The sequence below is a fragment of the Capricornis sumatraensis genome, chromosome 10 (genome assembly GCF_032405125.1).
Source record: "Capricornis sumatraensis isolate serow.1 chromosome 10, serow.2, whole genome shotgun sequence".
Classification (NCBI taxonomy): domain Eukaryota; kingdom Metazoa; phylum Chordata; class Mammalia; order Artiodactyla; family Bovidae; genus Capricornis; species Capricornis sumatraensis.
This window is the reverse complement of record NC_091078.1, coordinates 4747834-4768277: the sequence shown is the minus strand read 5'-3', so window position 1 is coordinate 4768277 and position 20444 is coordinate 4747834. Positions and strand designations below refer to the sequence as shown.

At 50.6% G+C, this 20444-nt stretch overlaps 1 protein-coding gene across 1 annotated transcript in view; it reads right to left on the bottom strand.

Annotated features, from left to right (window-relative positions):
* GRID1 (glutamate ionotropic receptor delta type subunit 1) overlaps nucleotides 1–20444 on the bottom strand; it is a 685207-nt gene that overhangs the window by 535161 nt on the left and 129602 nt on the right. Inside the window, exon 3 of the mRNA XM_068982608.1 lies at nucleotides 4320–4604. Coding sequence (XP_068838709.1) covers nucleotides 4320–4604 — 285 coding nt within the window. The remainder of the gene's footprint in view (nucleotides 1–4319; nucleotides 4605–20444) is intronic.

Below are 20444 nucleotides of genomic sequence, written 5' to 3'. Positions count from 1 at the left end.
TAAAAATGGGCAAAAATTTTAAAACTACACATGGGTATTTAGAAGAGCAAACAAAAATAGTGCATAAAGATATGCTCAGCTTCATCTTTTATCATGGCAATGTAAATCAAAATCACAGTGAGACACATTCCACATGAAAATCTTCAAACTAAAAGCAATGCCAGGTGTTGGTGAGGTTGGGGAGCTTTGAGAATGCTCATACATCGCAGATAGCAGTGAAAATAGGTAGAAATGCTTTGGAAAGTAATTTGGAATGATCTAATAAAGTGAAACATGCATAGGCCCAACAGTTCATGATATTTAATAAAAAGAAAGCAATCACAATCATCAATCAATTAAAAATAAATAAACATTTAAGGAAAGAAAGCAATCACAAAAGTGTACAGTAGTGTAACTCTATATATTTAAGGTTCACGAAGAGGCCAAACTAGGCAATAAGTATTTTAGGATCCATACTTGTATGACAAGCTATAAAGAGAAGCAAGGAGCTCATTAGAACACAATGAAGATACTGGTTAGATCCCCTAGGTAGATGACATGATACAATGAGGACACATAAGGCTCCTAGACATTTTTTAAACTGGTCTGGGTTCATGGGAGCTCACTTCATTATCATTCTTTTAACTTGACATATACATTGTAAAAGTGTGCAACTTTTAACTTTTTAAACATAATTTTAAAACAAGCACAAATAGGAAATGGACACACATTTAGAGCCCCAAGCTTTTGCTTCTGTGGAATCCCTGCTGCTACCTCATCCCAGGCCTGCAAACTGGTCCAAGAGGCTAACAGGGAGCATCACACCCCAAAGATGCTATGGAGGAAGGAGCCCCGGGGTCCTAACTTCACATCCCAGCCCTATGCAACTTTAGCCAAGATACTCCAACCATCTGTTTCAACATCTAAAATGAGTACCTAGCAAAATAGTTGCGCATGGTAGGGACTCAGTGAATATTTGTTGATGAATGAGTCAGTGGTTTCTAAGATCCCACCATAAATACATCCCTCATCCAAATGTGCTCACTGGGGAGAAATTGTGGCTGCAGCTTCTAGCACACCCTCCCCAAAACACACACGAATAGCCCAGAAATCGAAGTGGCAAGACAGAAAGTTCTCTCTTCTGTTCAATCCAAACTTTTGGTATTTTAATGTTACAGATTTTCTCTCCCAAATGTCAGCTTCTCTTTTATTTTTCCTTTCGCTGTCACAACAAGCATACAAGTATTTTCAATGGAATTTTACCAAATGGCACGTCTTGCTTTCTGTAAACCTTAGACATACAAACTCCTCTCCCACTGCTCTGCCAAATTCTGTCGTAGAACTTGCTTTTGCCTTTCTGACCCTTGACCCAGATGCCTAGTCCTCAGGCTCCACCCTGGGCAGGACATTCCTCGGTTTAAAGGGAGGCTGAGGGGCAAATGAGGAAGGATCAGGCCTTACCTTGCAGGGGTAGGATCTTACACATGACATTTATCCAAGTGACTGACTGCACAAACCTAGGGCATGCCAAGTCCATTCCACACACACCATCCTTGGCATCAACTCTGCCTGGCTGGTGATAAGAGAAGAAGGCTGGAGGCTAGCAAGCCCCAGATGTCAGTAATAAGATGGTGCCATGGCTAAGTGCATGGGCATCAAAGTCAAAAGGAATCTCTCTGAGCCTCATGATCCTCATCTGTAAAATGCAGCAATAATCCCACTTCAGAGAGTTACTGAATAGCTTAAAAAAATATATGTAAAGATACTTGCAGATCAGCATCAAAAAAACAAAGTTACTATATCCCAACCCACTTCTGTGTGACTTTGGAAGAAATGAAACAGTCTTTACACTCAATTTGCTTTTTAATTGGGCTCATCGCAGCTAGTGCTACAGCGGTCGGGTGGAGGAAGGGCCCTGAGGGGTTGTGGAGGCACCATTTGTCTTGGACGTATCAGTAATGTAAATCCACCCACAGCCCTCAGACAGGCCAATGCCAGCCAAGCTGAGGAGCACTCACACTCTGAATTCTTGGGGCTGCCTCAAACAGCATGTTTCTACAGCCTTGGCTTAAATAACATATTAAAAATGGGCCACAAATTTGACTGTACACAAAGGGCAAGGTCAAAACAAGTAACAGATGCTGGAGTTGTTAATGTTTTATAGAGAATGTTTGGGGTAGAAACCTGGCTTCAAAGGTTGTCAAATCAGGAGGGTAATGGCCAGGGCAGGCAAAGGCAGGAGGTTCTTCATAGAACCCAATGAAAGAACACTGGCCTCCAGGAAGGCTAATGCCAAATGGTCAGCACCTTGGACAGTGACAGCCATGTGTAAGCAGCTCTGAGATGCTTGATTTCACAGCCACCTTTAGCAAAACAGGACGGGTTGCTGCCAGTCCATGCCCTGCACCATGATGCTTCATGGAGCAATCACAGCATTTTATGTTGCTGAGGCCATATGCTTCCTCAGAATCCTTCCCAACAAAGCAATCAAGGTTCGGCCAATTGCCGGCAGTGGTCCACCGGAAGAAACCTATTGGTCACCCTGTGTGTTTATAAAATTACTAATAAAGGTCAGTGTGGTTGAAAACTAACTTCAACCCTACAAGAGAGAGCAAAGGTCTTCATGTGACAAAACAGGAGAACACCTTTTGGCTTGACTGGAGGGTCTGGATGGGAGAGGAGGGGGCAAAGGAGCATGTCTGCAGAAGGAAACATCTGTCTCCTAGCTTACTGCAAAGGTCTTTCCTTGTCTTTCTCCCACATTTCTCCTTTGTCTTATACTAAAATTTCTTGAAAGGTCCATGTTCTCATAAATGAGTTGGTTCATTCACAGAGAGACAATTTCTCTGGGCCTTCTCTGCACCAGCCACCAGGCTATGACATGGTCTCTCCAACTCCTCCCCAGAGTCAGGGATTGAGCAGGGGTGGGTGGGAGAAGCCAGGCCCTGGACAGAGTGCAGTTCAAGCACCTGGAGCCTCTGGCCACCTTTGTCCCCATCACCCCCCTCATTTTAATTTCAGTACAGTGACTGTTTGCTTTTCAATTCCTTCTGGAAGACTCCAGACAGCATATTTGCTTAAGAGCTGAAGACAACATTCCAGTCTTAGAGAAGCAGAGTATTTAGGCAAATGCAAACATATGCTGCTTTCTCTTCTTAGTTACAGTCTTGGCAAAGGGATTATTCCACCAAGAGAGGAAAAAAGGACTTTCGAGGGTCTGCCTCATTCCACCCTGGCCCCAATTGTGAGGCGCCAACCCTCACCTTTAAAGATGTAAGGTGAGTGGCTGTGGTTATAAAAGGGTAGCAGGGGGGTCCTTGTGAGGGACTGCTCTGAATCTGACTGTGGTGGGCACATGAATCCACACGTGACAGAACTGTACACACAGTGAATATACACGCCCAAGTGCATGCAAACTGGTGAATATGAGCAAGGCCTAGGGATTGTGTCAAGGTGAAATCCTGCTTGTGGTATGCTATGACAGTTAGGCAAGATTTTGGAGCACACAGGATCTCTGAATTATTTCTCATAATTGTATGTAAGTCTCAGTTATCTCAGAATTTAAAAATAAACAGGTTTTTTAAACATATAATTTTTTTCAATAAAAAGGTCTTATTTATAAACCATTTATCTTGGGACCAGAATTGGTCTCCATTTTCACAAAGCAGCCATAGAAAAACTGAAGCTATCTCTTCAAAGCCCACTTTTCTAGTTTCCTAACAAGGAAACTATGATTTTTTTTTTCATACAGTAGGCCTTCAAAGAATCCATATCCAGCCTTGCCCTGTGTCCCCAGACCCACACGATCCCCACCTGGGTCCATGACATTAAAGTTGTAGCTCTCCCTGACCTTTGTCCCAGCCTGAAACCCTGAAACTAAGGGCAGGTCAGTGTGGAGGGAGGCAAGGAGCTGGGGAGGCTGGGAGAGCATCCAGCGAGAGGGGGACACTTTGCAGAGGAGGCTTCCGGGAGGACCCATGCTGGCCAGCCTCCACCACTGCTGCCTGCATGCAGCCTTTCGGATCTCTGCCAGCAGTTTATTAATATTTTATTGAAAACTCGAAGATGATTCAAACTTCAGCTGTCATGATAAGGTGTTGTTGCTAGGCAACTTTAGTGCCTGTCTACAGATCTGTTTTCAGAGCTCATCCCCTACTCATGAAGCTCAAGGTTGGGTCCTACCACCCAGAGACCCACTCGGTTCAGACTATCAACCGCTGTCCACACCCAGCCCTCTCCAAAGGGCTCAACCTCCAGGAGCGAAGGTCCAGCTCACAGGCCTCCCAGTGTCTGGCTGTGCCCCACCCCGGAGCCCCGGAGCAGCCCCTGCCCCCACTCACCATACTCGCTGTCGTAGAACATGACAAACTTCTGCCAGCGCAGCTCTGTCACCAGCCTGAGCATGACGTCATTGAGGCGCACAGGCGGTCTGGAGGCCAGCGTGTAGGCCTCGCCGTCGGGGCTGGGGTTCAGATGGCAGGCGGTGCGTGGAGAGCCCCCTGGGTTGCGCTGGACAAAGAGATGTGGGATGTGCATGGCGTCTGTGAGGGACTGCAGGGCGTTGGCAGACGCACAGCCGGTGGACGTAACCAAGGCCAAAATCCCCTGGGTCATGAGGTCACAGGCTGGAAAGAGAGGGGAGAGAGAGGGAGGGGTCAGCATGGGGGTGATGCTGCCCTGGCTTCAATTCACACAGCTCACACCGGGCAGCTCATTCCTGCGGTTCCAAGAAACACCATCTCCCTCCAGGGACCAAGAACCCTGTCAGGCCAGCCCAGAGGCTCTCACAGGCACAGTCTGTGATGCCCTAGTGATGCTGCCAACTAGATACTCCTGTGTCCATTCAACAGATGAGAAAACAGAGGTCAAGAGAGGCAAAATCAATCATCCTAGGCTACTCAAGCAGGGAAAGTAGAACAGGGCTCCTACCCACATCTGCCTGAGACACTCAGCCACGCTACTATAGTAGCTATCTGGTTTCCCACTTGGGCTGTGAGCCTCTTAAGAGCCATGAGCTCGTTTTGTTGATCCTTGTATCCCAAGGCCGAGCCACAGGCCAAGAATGCACTGTGTACTCTACAGTCGTTGGCTGAACTGAGCTGATTGGGGCGGAAGGGAATGAATTACATTGGAAAGCCAGGGAGACACTTACCCCCGAAGACCCAGATTGTAGGCAACGAACCCCAGAAACCCCCAGTCTCCTGGCCAAGTCCACTTGACTCATACCATAAAAATACTGGGTCAAACCCCCAGGGAAGTATTTGGTTCCAGAAGATCAGGATTATTTAAAAGCCACTTGACAATCACAAAGGAAGAGGCTCCCACAGCTGGGGCTGACTGCAGGTGAGGAGGAGGACGGCCAGGTGCCAGCAGCCATCTCTAGGGAGGGAGCACTTAGGGACCGCCTTTTGAAGTCATCTAGTCACCGTGAGTTCCAGTAACCCCTTTTAGCCACACTCTTACGCCTTTTTGGAACATCAGACCAATTAATAGAACGATGCACCTCGCAACACTGCAACCCACTGCACCAGTTTTGAAGCAAACATTTATTAATAACGCTTTATGTGACGGCAGGAATGTGGGAAAGCAGATGCATTTTCAAAACACAGCCTGTGAATGTCAGCAGGCCATCTGCTGCAGACGGCAGACTTTTGAACAACTTTGACAATGTGGTTCTTTCGGTTGAGAGCACTTGGGTTTATGTAATGCCTCAGACCAGACTGGGAGAAGGAGATGAAGACCAGGAGAGGAACCCCAAGGAGCAAGGCAGAGGGAGGCTGGGAAGGTGTGGGAAGAGGAAGACACCCTCAGGCTTTCCAATACCGAGGGCCAGAGGCTCCCTACGTAGGGGCAATCACCTTGCATTCATGGGCTTCAGCAGGAGGACAATTTGACTGCCCACAACTCTTCCTGCGGAACCCTCAGGCTTCAACACAAGGCAGAAGGAGGCGGTGGTTAAATGAGAGATTCTCTGCGGTCCCTACTGAAGATCACACAGCCACCTAAACGCTCTGGACCCTCGCATTCAGGCTCCACGTGGCCAAGCTCACTCCTGAATTGTAATCCAATCCTGCCATGCTTCTGTTTAAAGCCCTTGGTGTCCCAAGAGCCTTGGGCAGGGAGTCAAACTCCTTAGGGCAGTCTTGCAGGCTCCCCAATGCCTGCAGGCTCCCCAGTGCCTGCAGCCTCAGGTTCCTCCTGCCGCGCTGCCCCACTGCCCACCCATTGTCCTCTGGAACCCATCACACTTCCTTTTGCCTTCTGAGCCTTGACATCACTCTTGCTTCAAGACCAGGCCCTACACCCCCAGACTGACTAGAGACCCTGTCATGCGCTTCATCTCCATCCCACGTTTCCCCTCTCACAACACTGAACTGTCTCTCTCTGCCACTTGACCTCAGGTTCCAGGGGAACAGAGGTCACACCCTTCTCCTCACTGTCCTCATCCAGAGACACAATGTGTCTGCCGGCACACAGCAGTCAGTAAAAACTCATACAATAATACCATAATCCTTGACATTTCCATACCCTCTGGTCAATAATTCCACTTTGGGCATCTACCCAAACTATAATATAAAAATAACTAGGAAATTCCCTGGTGGTCCACTGGTTACAACTTTGCTTTCCATTACAGAGGGCACAGTTCAACCCCTGGTCAGGAAGCTAAGACCCCACATGCCACAGGGCAAAAAACCAAAACATAAAGCAGAAATAATACGCAACAGACTCAATAAAGACTTTTAAAATGGCCCACATCAAAAAAAAATTTTTTAAGAAAAAAAAATGGCTTTAGATCCATAAACATTCAGAGGATACTTATCCAGATTCTTGATATATTGCCAACAATCAAAAAAATGCAGATAGGTGAGGGACACAAAAGTGTTCCACTTGTTGAAAGCACACCCAACCTCTAAAACTATTTATGAAGATACTACAGTGACATGGGAAAGTACCTGTCATTAAAAAGTTATGCCACAGTCATACCAAATTGTATGTATTTTATGATATCAATCAAATAAAACTTAACATGCATGAAAGAAAGACCAGAAGGAAACATCGCAAAACGCTCAAAGTGACCGCATTTTAGGTGAAGCCTCAACGCGGTTTTCCTTTTTTTCTGTACTTTGCCAAAATTTCATGCTGTGAACAGATAACTCTTTTACAAAAGGAAAATAATCCTTCAGTAATGGATAAGTAAGGAGCTCCAGGAGGAGGGACTATTTTGTGAGAATTTTCTCTGTGCTCAATACTCCGTTGAGCCCTCTCTATACATGAGTTCACGTCATTCTCATGACATTCCGGTACAGCAGGCATCGCTGTGTCTGTTTTCCAGATAACAAGTTGTGAAGCCGCACTACCGCTAAGGGCCGGACCGAGACGCCTTCCTATCTAAAAAGGCTTCTGCGGGGTGACTGTGGCAAAACCAGAGCGTGACATTTTATACTCGCCAGGATTATAGCAATTTCTACCATTAGCTAAAAAGCATGCTTATGAAAAAGACAAGAATAACACTAAAAGCCAAGGTCTGTGATGATACATGGATTTTTCTTTCTTCTCTTGTACATATTCTTGTACATATTCTCTTTAATGCCAATAACACTGCACTGAAACCTCTTAGAAGTAATCTTGCAAAATTCACCACACATCACTAGGGCGTAAAGTTGCCCAGGAACTCAAGTCTTTGGTCCTACCCAGGACACCCACTGTGCCATCACGGGGTCTCAGCTTTCCGTCATGCACCCCACCTGGCTCCCCCTCAGGTCACTGCCCGACTTCTGATGGTAAGCGCCCCTCCCTGCCCCCACTGGTGCCCATTCCACAGGTGCTGTGTTATTAAGTCACTGAACCCCACTGAGGCTCCATTTCTCCATCCGAGCCCACATCCTGTACTCCCACTTGTTTCTTCCCCTCTATGCATTTCATGCATACACTCAGCACACCCTCTAAGCACAAAGCCCTCCAATGAGCACTGAGGCCAGGGTGAGAACAGGACACACACAGGCCCCATCTGAGGAGCTTAGGATCTACCAAGGAACTGGACCCCACAGTTCAGCCTGGGAGGAAGGAGAGTGGAAGGTCCCTGGGACCCAGCGGAGGGTGAACTCATGTGGGGTTAGCACCAGAGCCTCAGAGGAAGAAAAGGATTTAGACCAGGAGAGATGGGGGGGAGCAGGGTGAGTGAGGGGTGCACGGTGACACAGACACAGGGCTGGGTAGCAGGAACGTGCTCAGGGAGCAGGTCCCATGCCCCAGCCCTGGTGGCAGCCACAGGCACCAGCTTCTTGGCTGGGCCTGGGCTCCCCAGGGCAGCAGAAAGAGCACTAGAATCTCACAAAGTTCTGCTTTGGGCTCCTCCGGTTGACAGCTGCGTGACCATAGGCATGTCTCCTTCCTGAACCCCTGTTGTCTATTAATTCAGGATACAAATCACAGCAGAGCTATGGGAGTTCTGACTTATAATGTGGACCACAGTGCCAACCCCATGCTGGGCCCAAGAAAGATGCTAAACACATGTCAGTCTCCTGCCCCTCTCCTTGAGCATGCCTACCTCTCTATCAATATCCTCACCCAAATCATGTCCAGGAGCCCAAGAAATAGTTTACAACAGAGAATGACCTCACCCTCGCTACTGACCAGCCCTCCCCTTGGAGGTGGGCACCCTGACCCACCCCAGTACGGCCACTTGCAATAGCACTGAAATCCCTCAAGGCCCCCACCTCCTCCATGAACAGGGCGGGTAATTAAACGTGGAAGCCTCTCCTAGGTGCTAATGGAGAGGCCTAATACAAGTCAATTTCTAATCCACTGTGAATGGCCTACTAATTGGGGCTCTGTTGAAATGATGGTTATTTAGAGGCTCCTAACATAAAAATAATAAGATCAAAATACATCAGATCAAAGCCGCACCAGCTATTAGCTTCCACAAGGTTATGGAATGTCCTCATTCCTGGGAGGAATTCACACCCTCCTTGGGGAGAGAGACACCGAAACCCAGTGCCACGTCCGTGGCCCTGTCATATCCATGCTGTGGGACTTTGAGTGAGGGAGGGGCTGACCCTCTCTTGGCCTCCAGGCCTCTGTTTTTTCTGTCAAAGAAAAATGATGGCACTCACTCCTCAGAGCTGTTGTGCACATTCTCTGAAAGGCCTTTGTATGTGAAGAACCATTTGGCACTGGCTGGTGCATAGTAGGAATGTGGAAGTCACTCTCTCCAGCTTAGAGGTGTTTTGCAGCTCGCTAGAAGATAACAGCCTTTGTTATAATTCTTTGCCTCCAATAGCATATGGTCATAAAGCTGATCTCCCTCTTGATGATAACAATGCAGGCTTGATGGACTGATAAGAGCTCCCCAAGAATGGCTCATCAGCTGGGAAAGTAAGTAGTGAAGATGAATGTAATGAGGAGCTTCGAGTGCCCTTAACCTGAGCTCGGTGGCCTAGGAGAACAGAGGTCTCTGGAACACATGATGGATTCCCAGAAATCGAGAAGAAGCAGGCCGTTCAAACCCAGGCCTGGATCTAGACAAGAGGATTCAGGAGCTCAGCCAGCCTTCCCAGACAGCCCCACCATCACATCCCTGCCAGCTTCCCCAGAGGTGCCAGCATCCTGCTGATTCATGATTCTCCAGACACACAACTCTCAGGGAAGGACGCACCAGGCATAGCATAGGCCCCTTCAAGGGCAAACAGGATCGCCCTCCTCCTCACCCCAGATGAGCTTTCTGATCCCCTGGTGAGAAAACTGAAGCACAGACAGGGCTGACCACTGCTCCAGGGTCATACAGCTAGAGAGTGAATGGCAACACGAACATCAGAACCAGATCACCAGGTACCTCTGCAGCCAGTCCCAGGAGGAGATGGTGGCTGGCAGAGGACAAAACCCAGGCTTCCATGACTGAGTCTACTGGCCCTTCCCTGGGTGGAAACTCCTGGGGCAGTTGCACTCTCAACAAAGGCCCCAGAGAAGGAGGCAGCAAGCAAGAACAAGGCCTCATTCTGCTACAGGCAAATGCTTGGCTCATCAAGTCACCCGGGGCCTTAGGTGGGCACTGGAGATAAGAGAGGTGTCCCTGACCACTCCTGATTCACACCCAGCCTTCTCCATCCCCTAGGGGAACTCCTGGAAAATTCTCAGGCCAAGACTGAGAGAAGGAATACCTTAGGAGGCTTGTGCTGGGAGATACACAATTGCTGATGCTGACGCCTGATAGTGATGCTAGCCGCAGCCACCCCAGCCTTTTTCTCCATCACGTGCCCTGAATGCATGGTGCCCCGGGCACACGCACACCTGCTCCTCCTGGAAGATGTGACGTGGTCTCCAAACAGAGGAGAGCCACCTTGCAGCACAGGCTTCCCTGGGGCTGCAGAGCCTCCTCATCCCAGGAGCTAACTGGCCTCTGGGTGGCCCTTTAAAGGACAGGACTGCTCCTAATGGACAAGGCAAGAGGGGGCATTCTGCCTGCATGGAAGCAGACTGGTAGAGGTGCCCACACATCAGAGGGGCCTGGCAAGGCAATCGAAGGGAGGGGCAGGCTGTGGGCAGCCCTGGGCTCAGCTCTTCCCTCCAAAAGTAATGCTCCCTCTCTGACCAGCCCCAGCAGGCTAGTCCCCAGCCATCCAGCACCTCTGGCTGCCCCACACCTGGGCTCCAGTTACCACCTCACTACTTCAATCATCCACAGCCAGGGGCACACACCCTCCCCTGAACCACCCTCATTATCTGTGCCCTTCCTCTCCTCCTTCCAGCTGGCACAGTCTTTATTAATATTTGAATTCTGGTGGCTAATGCTTTAAATTAAGGTTGCATTTATAAATACTTTATGGTCAATGAATAATTGACCAAATTTAGTATTGTCATAACTCACAGTAAATTATTGATCCATGAAGAATAAATATTTTTCATGTTTTATTAAGACATTTAAAAGGTAAACAAAACCATGGAATAGGGCGGGGGGAAACGGGTTCAGTTCAGTTCAGTTCATTCGCTCAGTCATGTCCAACTCTTTGCAACCCCATGAATCACAGCACGCCAGGCCTCCCTGTTCATCACCAACTCCCGGAGTTCACTCAGACTCACGGCCATTAAGTCAGTGATGCCATCCAGCCATCTCATCCTCTGTCATCCCCTTTTCCTCCTGCCCCCAATCCCTCCAAGCATCAGAGTCTTTTCCAATGACTCAACTCTTCGCATGAGGTGACCAAAGTATTGGAGCTTCAGCTCTAGCATCATTCCTTCCAAAGAACACCCAGAGCTGATCTCCCTCAGAATGGACTGGTTGGGTCTCCTTGCAGTCCAAGGGACTCTCAAGAGTCTCCTCCAACACCACAGTTCAAACGCATCAATTCTTCGGCGCTCAGCCTTCTTCACAGCCCAACTCTCACATCCATACATGACCACAGGAAAAACCATAGCCTTGACTAGACAGACCTTAGTCGGCAAAGTAATGTCTCTGCTTTTGAATATGCTGTCTAGGTTGGTCATAACTTTTCTTCCAAGGAGTAAGCGTCTTTTAATTTCATGGCTGCAGTCACCATCCGCAGTGATTTTGGAGCCCAAAAAAATAAAGTCTGACACTGTTTCCCCATCTATTTCCCATGAAGTGATGGGACTGGATGCCATGATCTTTGTTTTCTGAATGTTGAGCTTTAAGCCAATGTTTTCACTCTCCGCTTTCACTTTCATCAAGAGGATTTTTAGTTCCTCTTCACTTTCTGCCATAAGGGTGGTGTCATCTGCATATCTGAGGTGATTGATATTTCTCCTGGCAATCTTGATTCCAGCTTGTGTTTCTTCCAGCCCAGAGTTTCTCACGATATACTCTGCCTATAAGTTAAATAAGCAGGGTGACAATATACAGCCTTGACGTACTCCTTTTCCTATTTGGAACCAGTCTGTTGTTCCATGTCCAGTTCTAACTGTTGCTTCCTGACCTGCATACAGATTTCTCAAGAGGCAGGTCGGGTGGTCTGGTATTCCCATCTCTTTCAGAATTTTCCACAGTTTATTGTGATCCACACAGTCAAAGGCTTTGGCATAGTCAATAAAGCAGAAACAGATGTTTTTCTGGAACTCTCTTGATCTTTCCATGATCCAGCAGATGTTGGCAATTTGATCTCTGGTTCCTCTGCCTTTTCTAAAACCAGCTTGAACATCAGGAAGTTCACGGTTCACATATTGCTGAAGCCTGGCTTGGAGAATTTTGAGCATTACTTTACTTGCATGTGAGATGAGTGCAATTGTGCGGTAGTTTGAGCATTCTTTGGCATTGCCTTTCTTTGAGATTGGAATGAAAACTGACCTTTTCCAATCCTGTGGCCACTGCTGAGTTTTCCAAATGTGCTAGCATATTGAGTGCAGCACTTTCATAGCATCATCTTTCAGGATTTGAAATAGCAACCCAGCTAGGGGGTCTTCCCCAGTGAATCCACCGGCAACTCACACTTGGTGTGTCAACACCGAGCTCTCCAGGATGTGGTCCTGCCCCTCCCGGTTGCTCAGTCTCAGTAAAGGGGTGCCCCCAGCCACCCACTTGCTCTCGAGCCTTCTCTCTCCCTGAGCCTCTGCACCCAAGCCTTTGCCAAGTCCTGAGTGTCTTATCTTCAAAAAACATCTTGGGTCTGTTGGCTTTCCTCCCTCTCCATTGCCATCACCTTCTCTAAAGCACTATCGCCTCCCCACTGGGCCTCCACACACCCCCCCACCAGATCCACGTGCCATCCACCCTGCACACCGCAGTGCACTGGCCCTCTGCAACGACAACCAGCCAGTGCTGTCCCTGCTTAAATGGATTAGCTTCCAACTGCTCTTAACACAAAGCCTGCAACACCAACAGGGTCCTGCGCCGTCCACTCCCGGGCCCTGCACTCCAGGTGCCAGATTTTATGCAGTACCTCAGATTTTGCCCACTTGCGGGTCCCCTCACGTACACCCTCCTTGGACTGCAACACTCCTCTCAGCTCTGTCTGGCTCTCTCTCCTCATCCTATATTTGTGAGGGTGACTGTGATTCCCTCAAGAGAACTGTCCATGACCCCAACCCTCTCTCATGGTACTCTTCCTACAGACCGCCCACTGATGTTTGCAATCATGGACTGTTTCATGCGGCCTCTGTCAGTCATCCCATTCTCGGAGCCACAAGCCTGTGAGCAGAGACACCTGCGCATTGCTCATCCTCCTAGCCTCTGGCCCAGTGCCCAGCATGGCCTAACAGAGCAACAAACTATTTAATACTCTCAGCAACTCACAAGATCAGCACTATGGGTGTCCATATTTCACGGTGAGGCAGAGCTTTCAAACTTGCCAAAGTCCCCAGATGTTCAGGTCCTCCCCAGAGTGAAGCCACATCCTACAGCCTAGAGAAAGGGAGTTTCTTAAAGCCAACCCTCCACTCTAAGGCAAGTTGCACCAAGAGCACAGAGGGGGCCGAAGGGACAGTGAGGAGGAAGTTGGCTGAACCTGAGGCCTGGCCTAGGCAGCAGCCTCTGGGCAGGGGCCTCTCCTGGAGCCTCTCCAGGCTGGCGCCTCCTATGCCCCTCTGGCTTCATGGTCAGCCTAGCCCAAGGAAGCAAACAGGAGCAAGGCCAGAGGGTCCCAATGGGTGCTGGACTGGAGCCTGGGGCAGGTGTGCAGCTGGTGCAGGCAGGATGCACGGAACCAGCCAGGAGGGGAGGTTAGGGGAGGGCCAGTGGTTCCATGCCTGTCTCTGGGGTCCTATCCTGATGCCAATTAATGAATCAAACTGATTCCCTGCTCCCGCAGATGCAAAACACAGGGAACACTGGGTGGGATCATGCTGGCTTATTTATAGCTCTCCGGCTCCTTGTTAATGACTTTCACTGCTCCACCAATGGAACGCCAGGCTCCCAGACTGGGATTCACCGGAAGCCTCCACTGTGGTAGTTAAATCAGGACAGTGATGAGTCCTGGGAGACCTGGAGAACCTCGAAAGCAGCCGAGCATTGGGCTGGCTATGTGTGTGTTGCGGGTGGGGGGGGGGGATGGGGGGGCGGTGCATGGCAGGGGGGTGGTGCATGATTTCTGCAGCATCTCTGTTCCAAGCCCAGACATCTCCTCTTGGTCTCCCCTCATCCTGCATCTGTGCTTTCACTTACTCATTTCTTCACCCCAAATCCCCTAATCATCACTGTGTTGGGCCCTGAGCCAGGAGACATAGAAAGCCATGAAATGCAGTCCCCTTTCTTGGGAACCTTAGAAATTCAGCATAAAGTCAAATAATACATACTCAACAGAAGTGTGCTAGATCTGGAAAGGAAAGGAATGATTAATTTTGCCTAGCAAGGAGATGTCAGGGAAGAGTTCCATAGAGAAAGAGGCATTTGGGATAGGTCTAAGGGGATGAGTAGGAGTTTGAAAGGCATAGTATGGGCCAGGCACCATGTAGACCCATCCAACTAGTCACTGAGCTCCATAGCCTCCTGGGGAAGTGGGTTCTGCTACCCTATTCTAGACAGGAAGCCCAGGAGCAGAGACTCGAGGTTAGGGTGCTGCTTGAAGCCACAGGAGAGCCTGGATTGTAACCCTGAGCTGTCTCTGACTGCAAAGTTAAGTACGTGGGCTCAGGAGGCAGGCAGGACCACTGCTATAGCTGTGTGCTCTCAAGCAAGTCACTTAACCTCTCTGAGACTCATTTCCTCACCTATAAATGGGCTAAGAACAGTCCCCACCTCTAGGGCTCTCATGAGGATTAAATGAGCACAGTGAACCAGAGGTCACATTTGCGTGTACATGGACAGGCCAGACCACGGGGCCTGCCCCTAGCTCTCCTCATGTCCTCAGGCTGCCCAAGGCCAGTTCCATGCCTGCCCTTCCCTCCTTCTGCATGTGCCAAGGCCATCCAGACACCAGGCCCCAGCCTGGCACTCCTTCCCAGGCCTACTGACCCTCTCAAATGGGGAACTGAGGCTCCATGGGGCTTCCGATTCTCCCTTTTGCATCTCAACCTGTGTCTGACTTTCTCTAGCTCTCTCTGGCTATCTCTCTTATTCTCTCTGGTTCCCACTTTCTAAGTCTCAGCTCTCTGTCCGAGAGACAGAGAATGTGTTGTATGTGAATCTCACTCTCTAGTACAGGCCACCAGCCTATACCCTCTCTGCCTGTAGGACTGACCACCCAAGAGGGACTGAGCCCCCACATTTACGCCTTGGCACCTACTCTCCATCCATTGGAAGCTGACCTGTGGATGCACACCTGTCAGGTCCTCAGCTCTCCAGTCTCTCCCACCCCAATGGATTAGTGAGGCAAGAGCAAGTGTCACCTCTGGGCCAGGGCCCCTCTCAGGAAAATGGGGAGGGATAGCAACATCCCCATCCTGCCAAGCTCTGGTTCTGAGCTGCAGCCGCAAGACCTCATGCTAAGCCTGTCAGCAGGCTTCCAGAAGGCAGCCTCTGTGCTCCCAGGTACAAAGCAGAAGTCCCTGAGGCCAGGCTATGTCAGGCTCAAATCACTGCACCTGCATGCCCCTGCTAGAAATCCACATCGCTGTCACCTCCTCATCGTTCCAGACCAAGCATCCAGGGGTCTCCTTCACCCAATCAGAACAGCACAAGCCTTGCCTCTGCTGTCTCCCTACCATACACACAATTACAGCTCAGCGTCACTGTTTGTTTTGGGAGTCTCTGTCACCTCTGGAATGAGCCCCGTAACACCTCTCCGTCCCTAGCACCCAGCTGGGGATGGATGGAGATGTCTCAGGGGGCAGGCGGCAACAGGACAATGCTGCATGAACATGAGGCTAGCCCTGACCTGCCGCCGTTGATGGGGAGCCCCACGGCTGCTCCCACCAAGAAAACCTCAAGGCCATATTCTGTCACCACCCTATGGGGCTGTCTCTAGGGTCAGGATCCACAGGGACCCCCACACACCTCAGCTCCCCTCCAACAGTCAGGGCAGGGCAGGCCTCTGTGAATCCAGCCCTCTGCATCACTGCCTGGCCTGTCACCTGGTTGGACCCACACCTGAAGCCCTCCCGGGTGGCAGAGACAGCCACCCTCCAGGGTAGGGTATCACTGCTGAACCCTGAGCTTCTGGGCTCTACTGGCCCAGAGGAGCCCCCAGTCCATTCTGCAGCCTTCCCGGGTTGCATGACTGGAGAGACACACCCAGGCTCCAGATGTGAGCCTTGAGCTCAACACGGCCAACTGCCAGACGTCCCTCAAACAAGGGGTCTGGCTGCCTGACCCTCTTCCAGGGCTGCCCCTCCACAGTTCAGCCGCTTCCGCACTTCGCCCTGCCTAGTCGCCAGCCCCCCGAGGCTGTCACCAGCCTCCATGCTCTGCAGCCAAGCCCAGGAAGACAAGCAGTGCAGGGCAGCCCCTCGCACCTTCCTCACCCCTCGTGCACGGCTCCCCCACAGCCCTCAGTAAATGGCCCCCCGGGCCGAGGACAGGAGGCAGGATGCTAGGCCGCACCAGGGAGACGATGGGCCTGGTTACTCCACCCGGGCCCTGCCACGCTCTTCATGTCCTTGTCGTGGTCTTTGTGTGGGCAAGTCCAAACAGGCGGCAGTCCATACTTACTGTTCCAAACCCACAGCAGACGGTGATGAAAATGGCCAAGGGGAAGAGGCCCCACAAATTCCTGATGTATCTCTCATGCATGAACTACTCTCCATCCTGCCCTCTGATGCTCTCCCAAGAGGCAGCAATCTAGAGACCCAAGCCACATCCTGTCACCTTGCATCCAGGAACCTGAGCTGGACACTTGTCAGATGTCATCGTCGAATCTTTTTTTAATGGGAGGAGGGCAGGGAGGGATGGGTCACAGCAACCACATTACACAGAAGACATGAGAAGAAACCTCTGGCACAAAATACATCTTGAGGCAATTCTAAGATGCTAATTCCTTCCTCTTGGGAAGTCTGTTCATTCACTTATTAAGCAATTAGCACCCTCCTTTAAACTGAAACCCGCATTAGTGCAGAGGACACCCAGTGACACAGAGGACACCCAGTGACACCCTGTCCAGCCCTCTGGGGCAAAAACAGAAAGAAATGAAGCACTATTTCCATCATAGAGAGATGAACGGTGGCACTGTGAGAGGACAGGTCCTGGCGCTGAACTGTCCTGACTCTGCTCGTACAGAGTTGAGTTGCATGTGGCTTGAGTTACAGTATATGCAGGTCAGGAAGCAGCAGTCAGAACCGGACATGGAACAGCAGGCTGGTTCCAAATAGGAGAAGGAGTACGTCAAGGCTGTATACTGTCACCCTGCTTGTTTAACTTATATGCAGAGTACATCATGAGAAACGCCGGGCTGGAAGAAACGGAAGCTGGAATCAAGATTGCCGGGAGAAATATCAATCACCTCAGATATGCAGATGACACCACCCTTATGGCAGAAAGTGAAGAGGAATTAAAATGCCTCTTGATGAAAGTGAAAGAGGAGAGTGAAAACGTTGGCTTAAAGCTCAACATTCAGAAAACGAAGATCATGGCATCCAGTCCCATCACTTCATGGGAAATAGATGGGGAAACAGTGGAAAGAGTGTCAGACTTTATTTTTTTGGGCTCCAAAATCACTGCGGATGGTGACTGCAGTCATGAAATTAAAAGACGCTTACTCCTTGGAAGAAAAGTTATGACCAACCTAGACAGCATATTCAAAAGCAGAGACATTACTTTGCCAACTGAGGTCTGTCCAGTCAGGGCTATGGTTTTTCCTGTGGTCATGTACAGATGTGAGAGTTGGATTGTGAAGAAGGCTGAGCGCCGAAGAATTGATGCTTTTGAACTGTGGTGTTGGAAAAGACTCTTGAGAGTCCCTTGGACTGCAAGGAGATCCAACCAGTCCATTCTGAAGGAGATCAGCCTGGGATTTCTTTGGAAGGAATGATGCTAAAGCTGAAACACCAGTACTTTGGCCACCTCATGCGAAGAGTTGACTCATTGGAAAAGACTCTGATGCTGGGAGGGATTGGGGGCAGGAGGAGAAGGGGACAACAGAGGATGAGATGGCTGGATGGCATCACAGACTCGATGGCCGTGAGTCTGAGTGAACTCCGGGAGTTGGTGATGAACAGGGAGGCCTGGAGTGCTGCGATTCATGGGGTCACAAAGAGTCAGACATGACTGAGTGACTGAACTGAACTGAACTGAACTGAGTTACAGTTACATGTGGTTTGGGCAAGTTACACCCTCTCTAGACCCCACATTAAAAATGGAATTACAACACTGATTTCAAATATGATCAACGCATTTAACCAAGCAAGCCAGACAAAGACAACAAAAGACAGTGCCTGCATAGTGGGACACCAAGGAGAATCAAATGAGTTTGAACCCAAGAAGGCCCTTGGCCACCACCACCAAGTCCAGGTAACTGACCACCTTATTGCATGAGGCGTGAGCTAAGACTAGAGGGGGAAGTGGCCCAGCTGGGTTCAAACCCAGATCCAGGTCAGTGGAGCAAGGCCTGGGCTGCTGGTTAGTGCTGGGCACGCCCAAGGCCAGCCACGGCCCACCTGTGCACACGCCCAGAAGAGTGCCAGCTGCAGCTCTGCTGGTGAGGAGGCCAACACCCAGCCTGGGTGCCTGCCAAAGCCGACAGCCGCTTTGCTCCTTCACCCCAAGGCCCGGCACGCCCTTGAGTTCCAACAGCGCCTCATCACCCTAACACCCATCGCGACAACACCCAGCCTCTAAACCTGTAGAGAAAGAGCCACTTTTCGAGAATGAGACTAGATGAGGCAGCTGCCCCTGCTCCCAGGGGCCATGATCTGAGGCTCTTTCAAGAACAGAGAAGGGGATGGTGAGGGTGCTGGCCTGGCCCCCAGAGGCAGCCTTCCCAGCCGGACTAGCCCTGCAACCCGAAATAAAAGCAAAACCCTCAGGACATAGGCTGTGGCTTGTGTGACCCTGCCACTCAGGCCAGCTCTGCTGATCGCAGTCCAGAGGACATCTGACTCCTGAGATATGCACGGGAGAGCCCAGCTGGTGCTGGGACACCACCCACCCCAACTCCCAGGTGCTCTGAAGCAGACGGGGAGAGAGAAACCACAAATCTCCTGGAGCCAGTAGGGATGAGAAGGGATCGTTGCCAGTGATAATGAAAATTTTCACAGTGGCAGATGCTTGCAGAAAATTTAAAAACAATACAACCAATTTCACAAACCAAAGAGGAACTTAAGAGAAAGGTGGTTGGAGGGCTCGACGTTCCCACTGCTACCTTCCTAGACCCAAGAGCGCTAGAAAGGAGCCAGGTCCTCCCTACCAGGAAGTCAAACTGCCCCCAAGAGCCCATCCCAAATCTCTGCAAGCACCTACCATGTGCGCAGCTGGGGCCCATGCTGGGAAGGCAGGGATGATGCAGATGTGACCCCAGGTCCCAGAAACGTCGTCTGGAGGAGGACCCAGAACAGGGACCAGACGTGGCTCAGTGTCCATGGAAGGATGGCAGGCAGAAAGAGTGCGGATAGGTGGTCATGTGCCCTGGAGTACAAAGGGTTTCACAAAGGACAGAGCTAAAAATGCTGAGCCAAAACATGGATAAAGGGGGATCAAGAGAAAGAGGGCAACCAGGTGAGTGGCCTGGCGAGAGCCAAGGCCCACACATAGCTTTGTGTGTGTGTGTGTGTGTTTATTTTAATTGGATGATAATTACTTTACAATATCATGCTGGTTTTTGCCATGAATCAGCCACAGGCGGATCTGCCAGGAATGGGCCCCTCAGGCTGGCATGAGGGTAATGTGAGGAGGTAGGTTTACCGTGCAGGTCTTGCCTGCTCAGCTGAAGGGCTTTGTTTTGACCTCTTGAGCACCAGGGAGCCCTGGAGGGTCCTGGGCACAGGCAAGGCGTGCCTTTGGAAAAGAGGCCCCAGTGAGAGCACAGCAAGAGGGCAGGAGGCCTAGGCTGACCCCTCCTGCTCCTCATCCTGGAAGGACGCGGGTCAAGGGGCACAGGGGAGGAGGCAGAGAGGACAGTCGAGGCCATTAAAGGTCAGGGGACAGCGTCAGCTTGAAGCACAGCGATGGGGGGGAAACAGAGGGTCAGGCCTGGGAGCCCAGGCCCCAGCCCAGCGCCAGCAGGACTTGGGGAGGGCGCCTGTCGCCGAGCAGCAGGCACTACCCTTACAAGCCAGCACCCACGGGCCCAGGAAGACACATCCCCCTGCAGAAGGGACAGCTCAGGTTTGGTGACACGAGGTCTCTTGCTAGGTCTGATCCACCCCTGGGAAATGAGCATGAATTAGAAAATTCAGGCCTTCTGAGAGGCACCTCCAGCCTGGGCCAAGGGCACAAGGTGCAGGACAGGACAAGAGCCAGCGCCTCCCAGCTCTTCAGGGAATGAGGCCAGCCCTTGAGCCTTCAGTCAGCATCCGAGGAGACCCTGGAGGCTTCAGAGAGCTTGGAGAGGCCTGAGTGCCAGGGAGGAAGCTGGTAGGGGAGAGGAGATGAGAGCTAAAGGAAATACAGTGTCCCCACCCAGCTCTGCCCTTACGGAAGCCCCACGGAG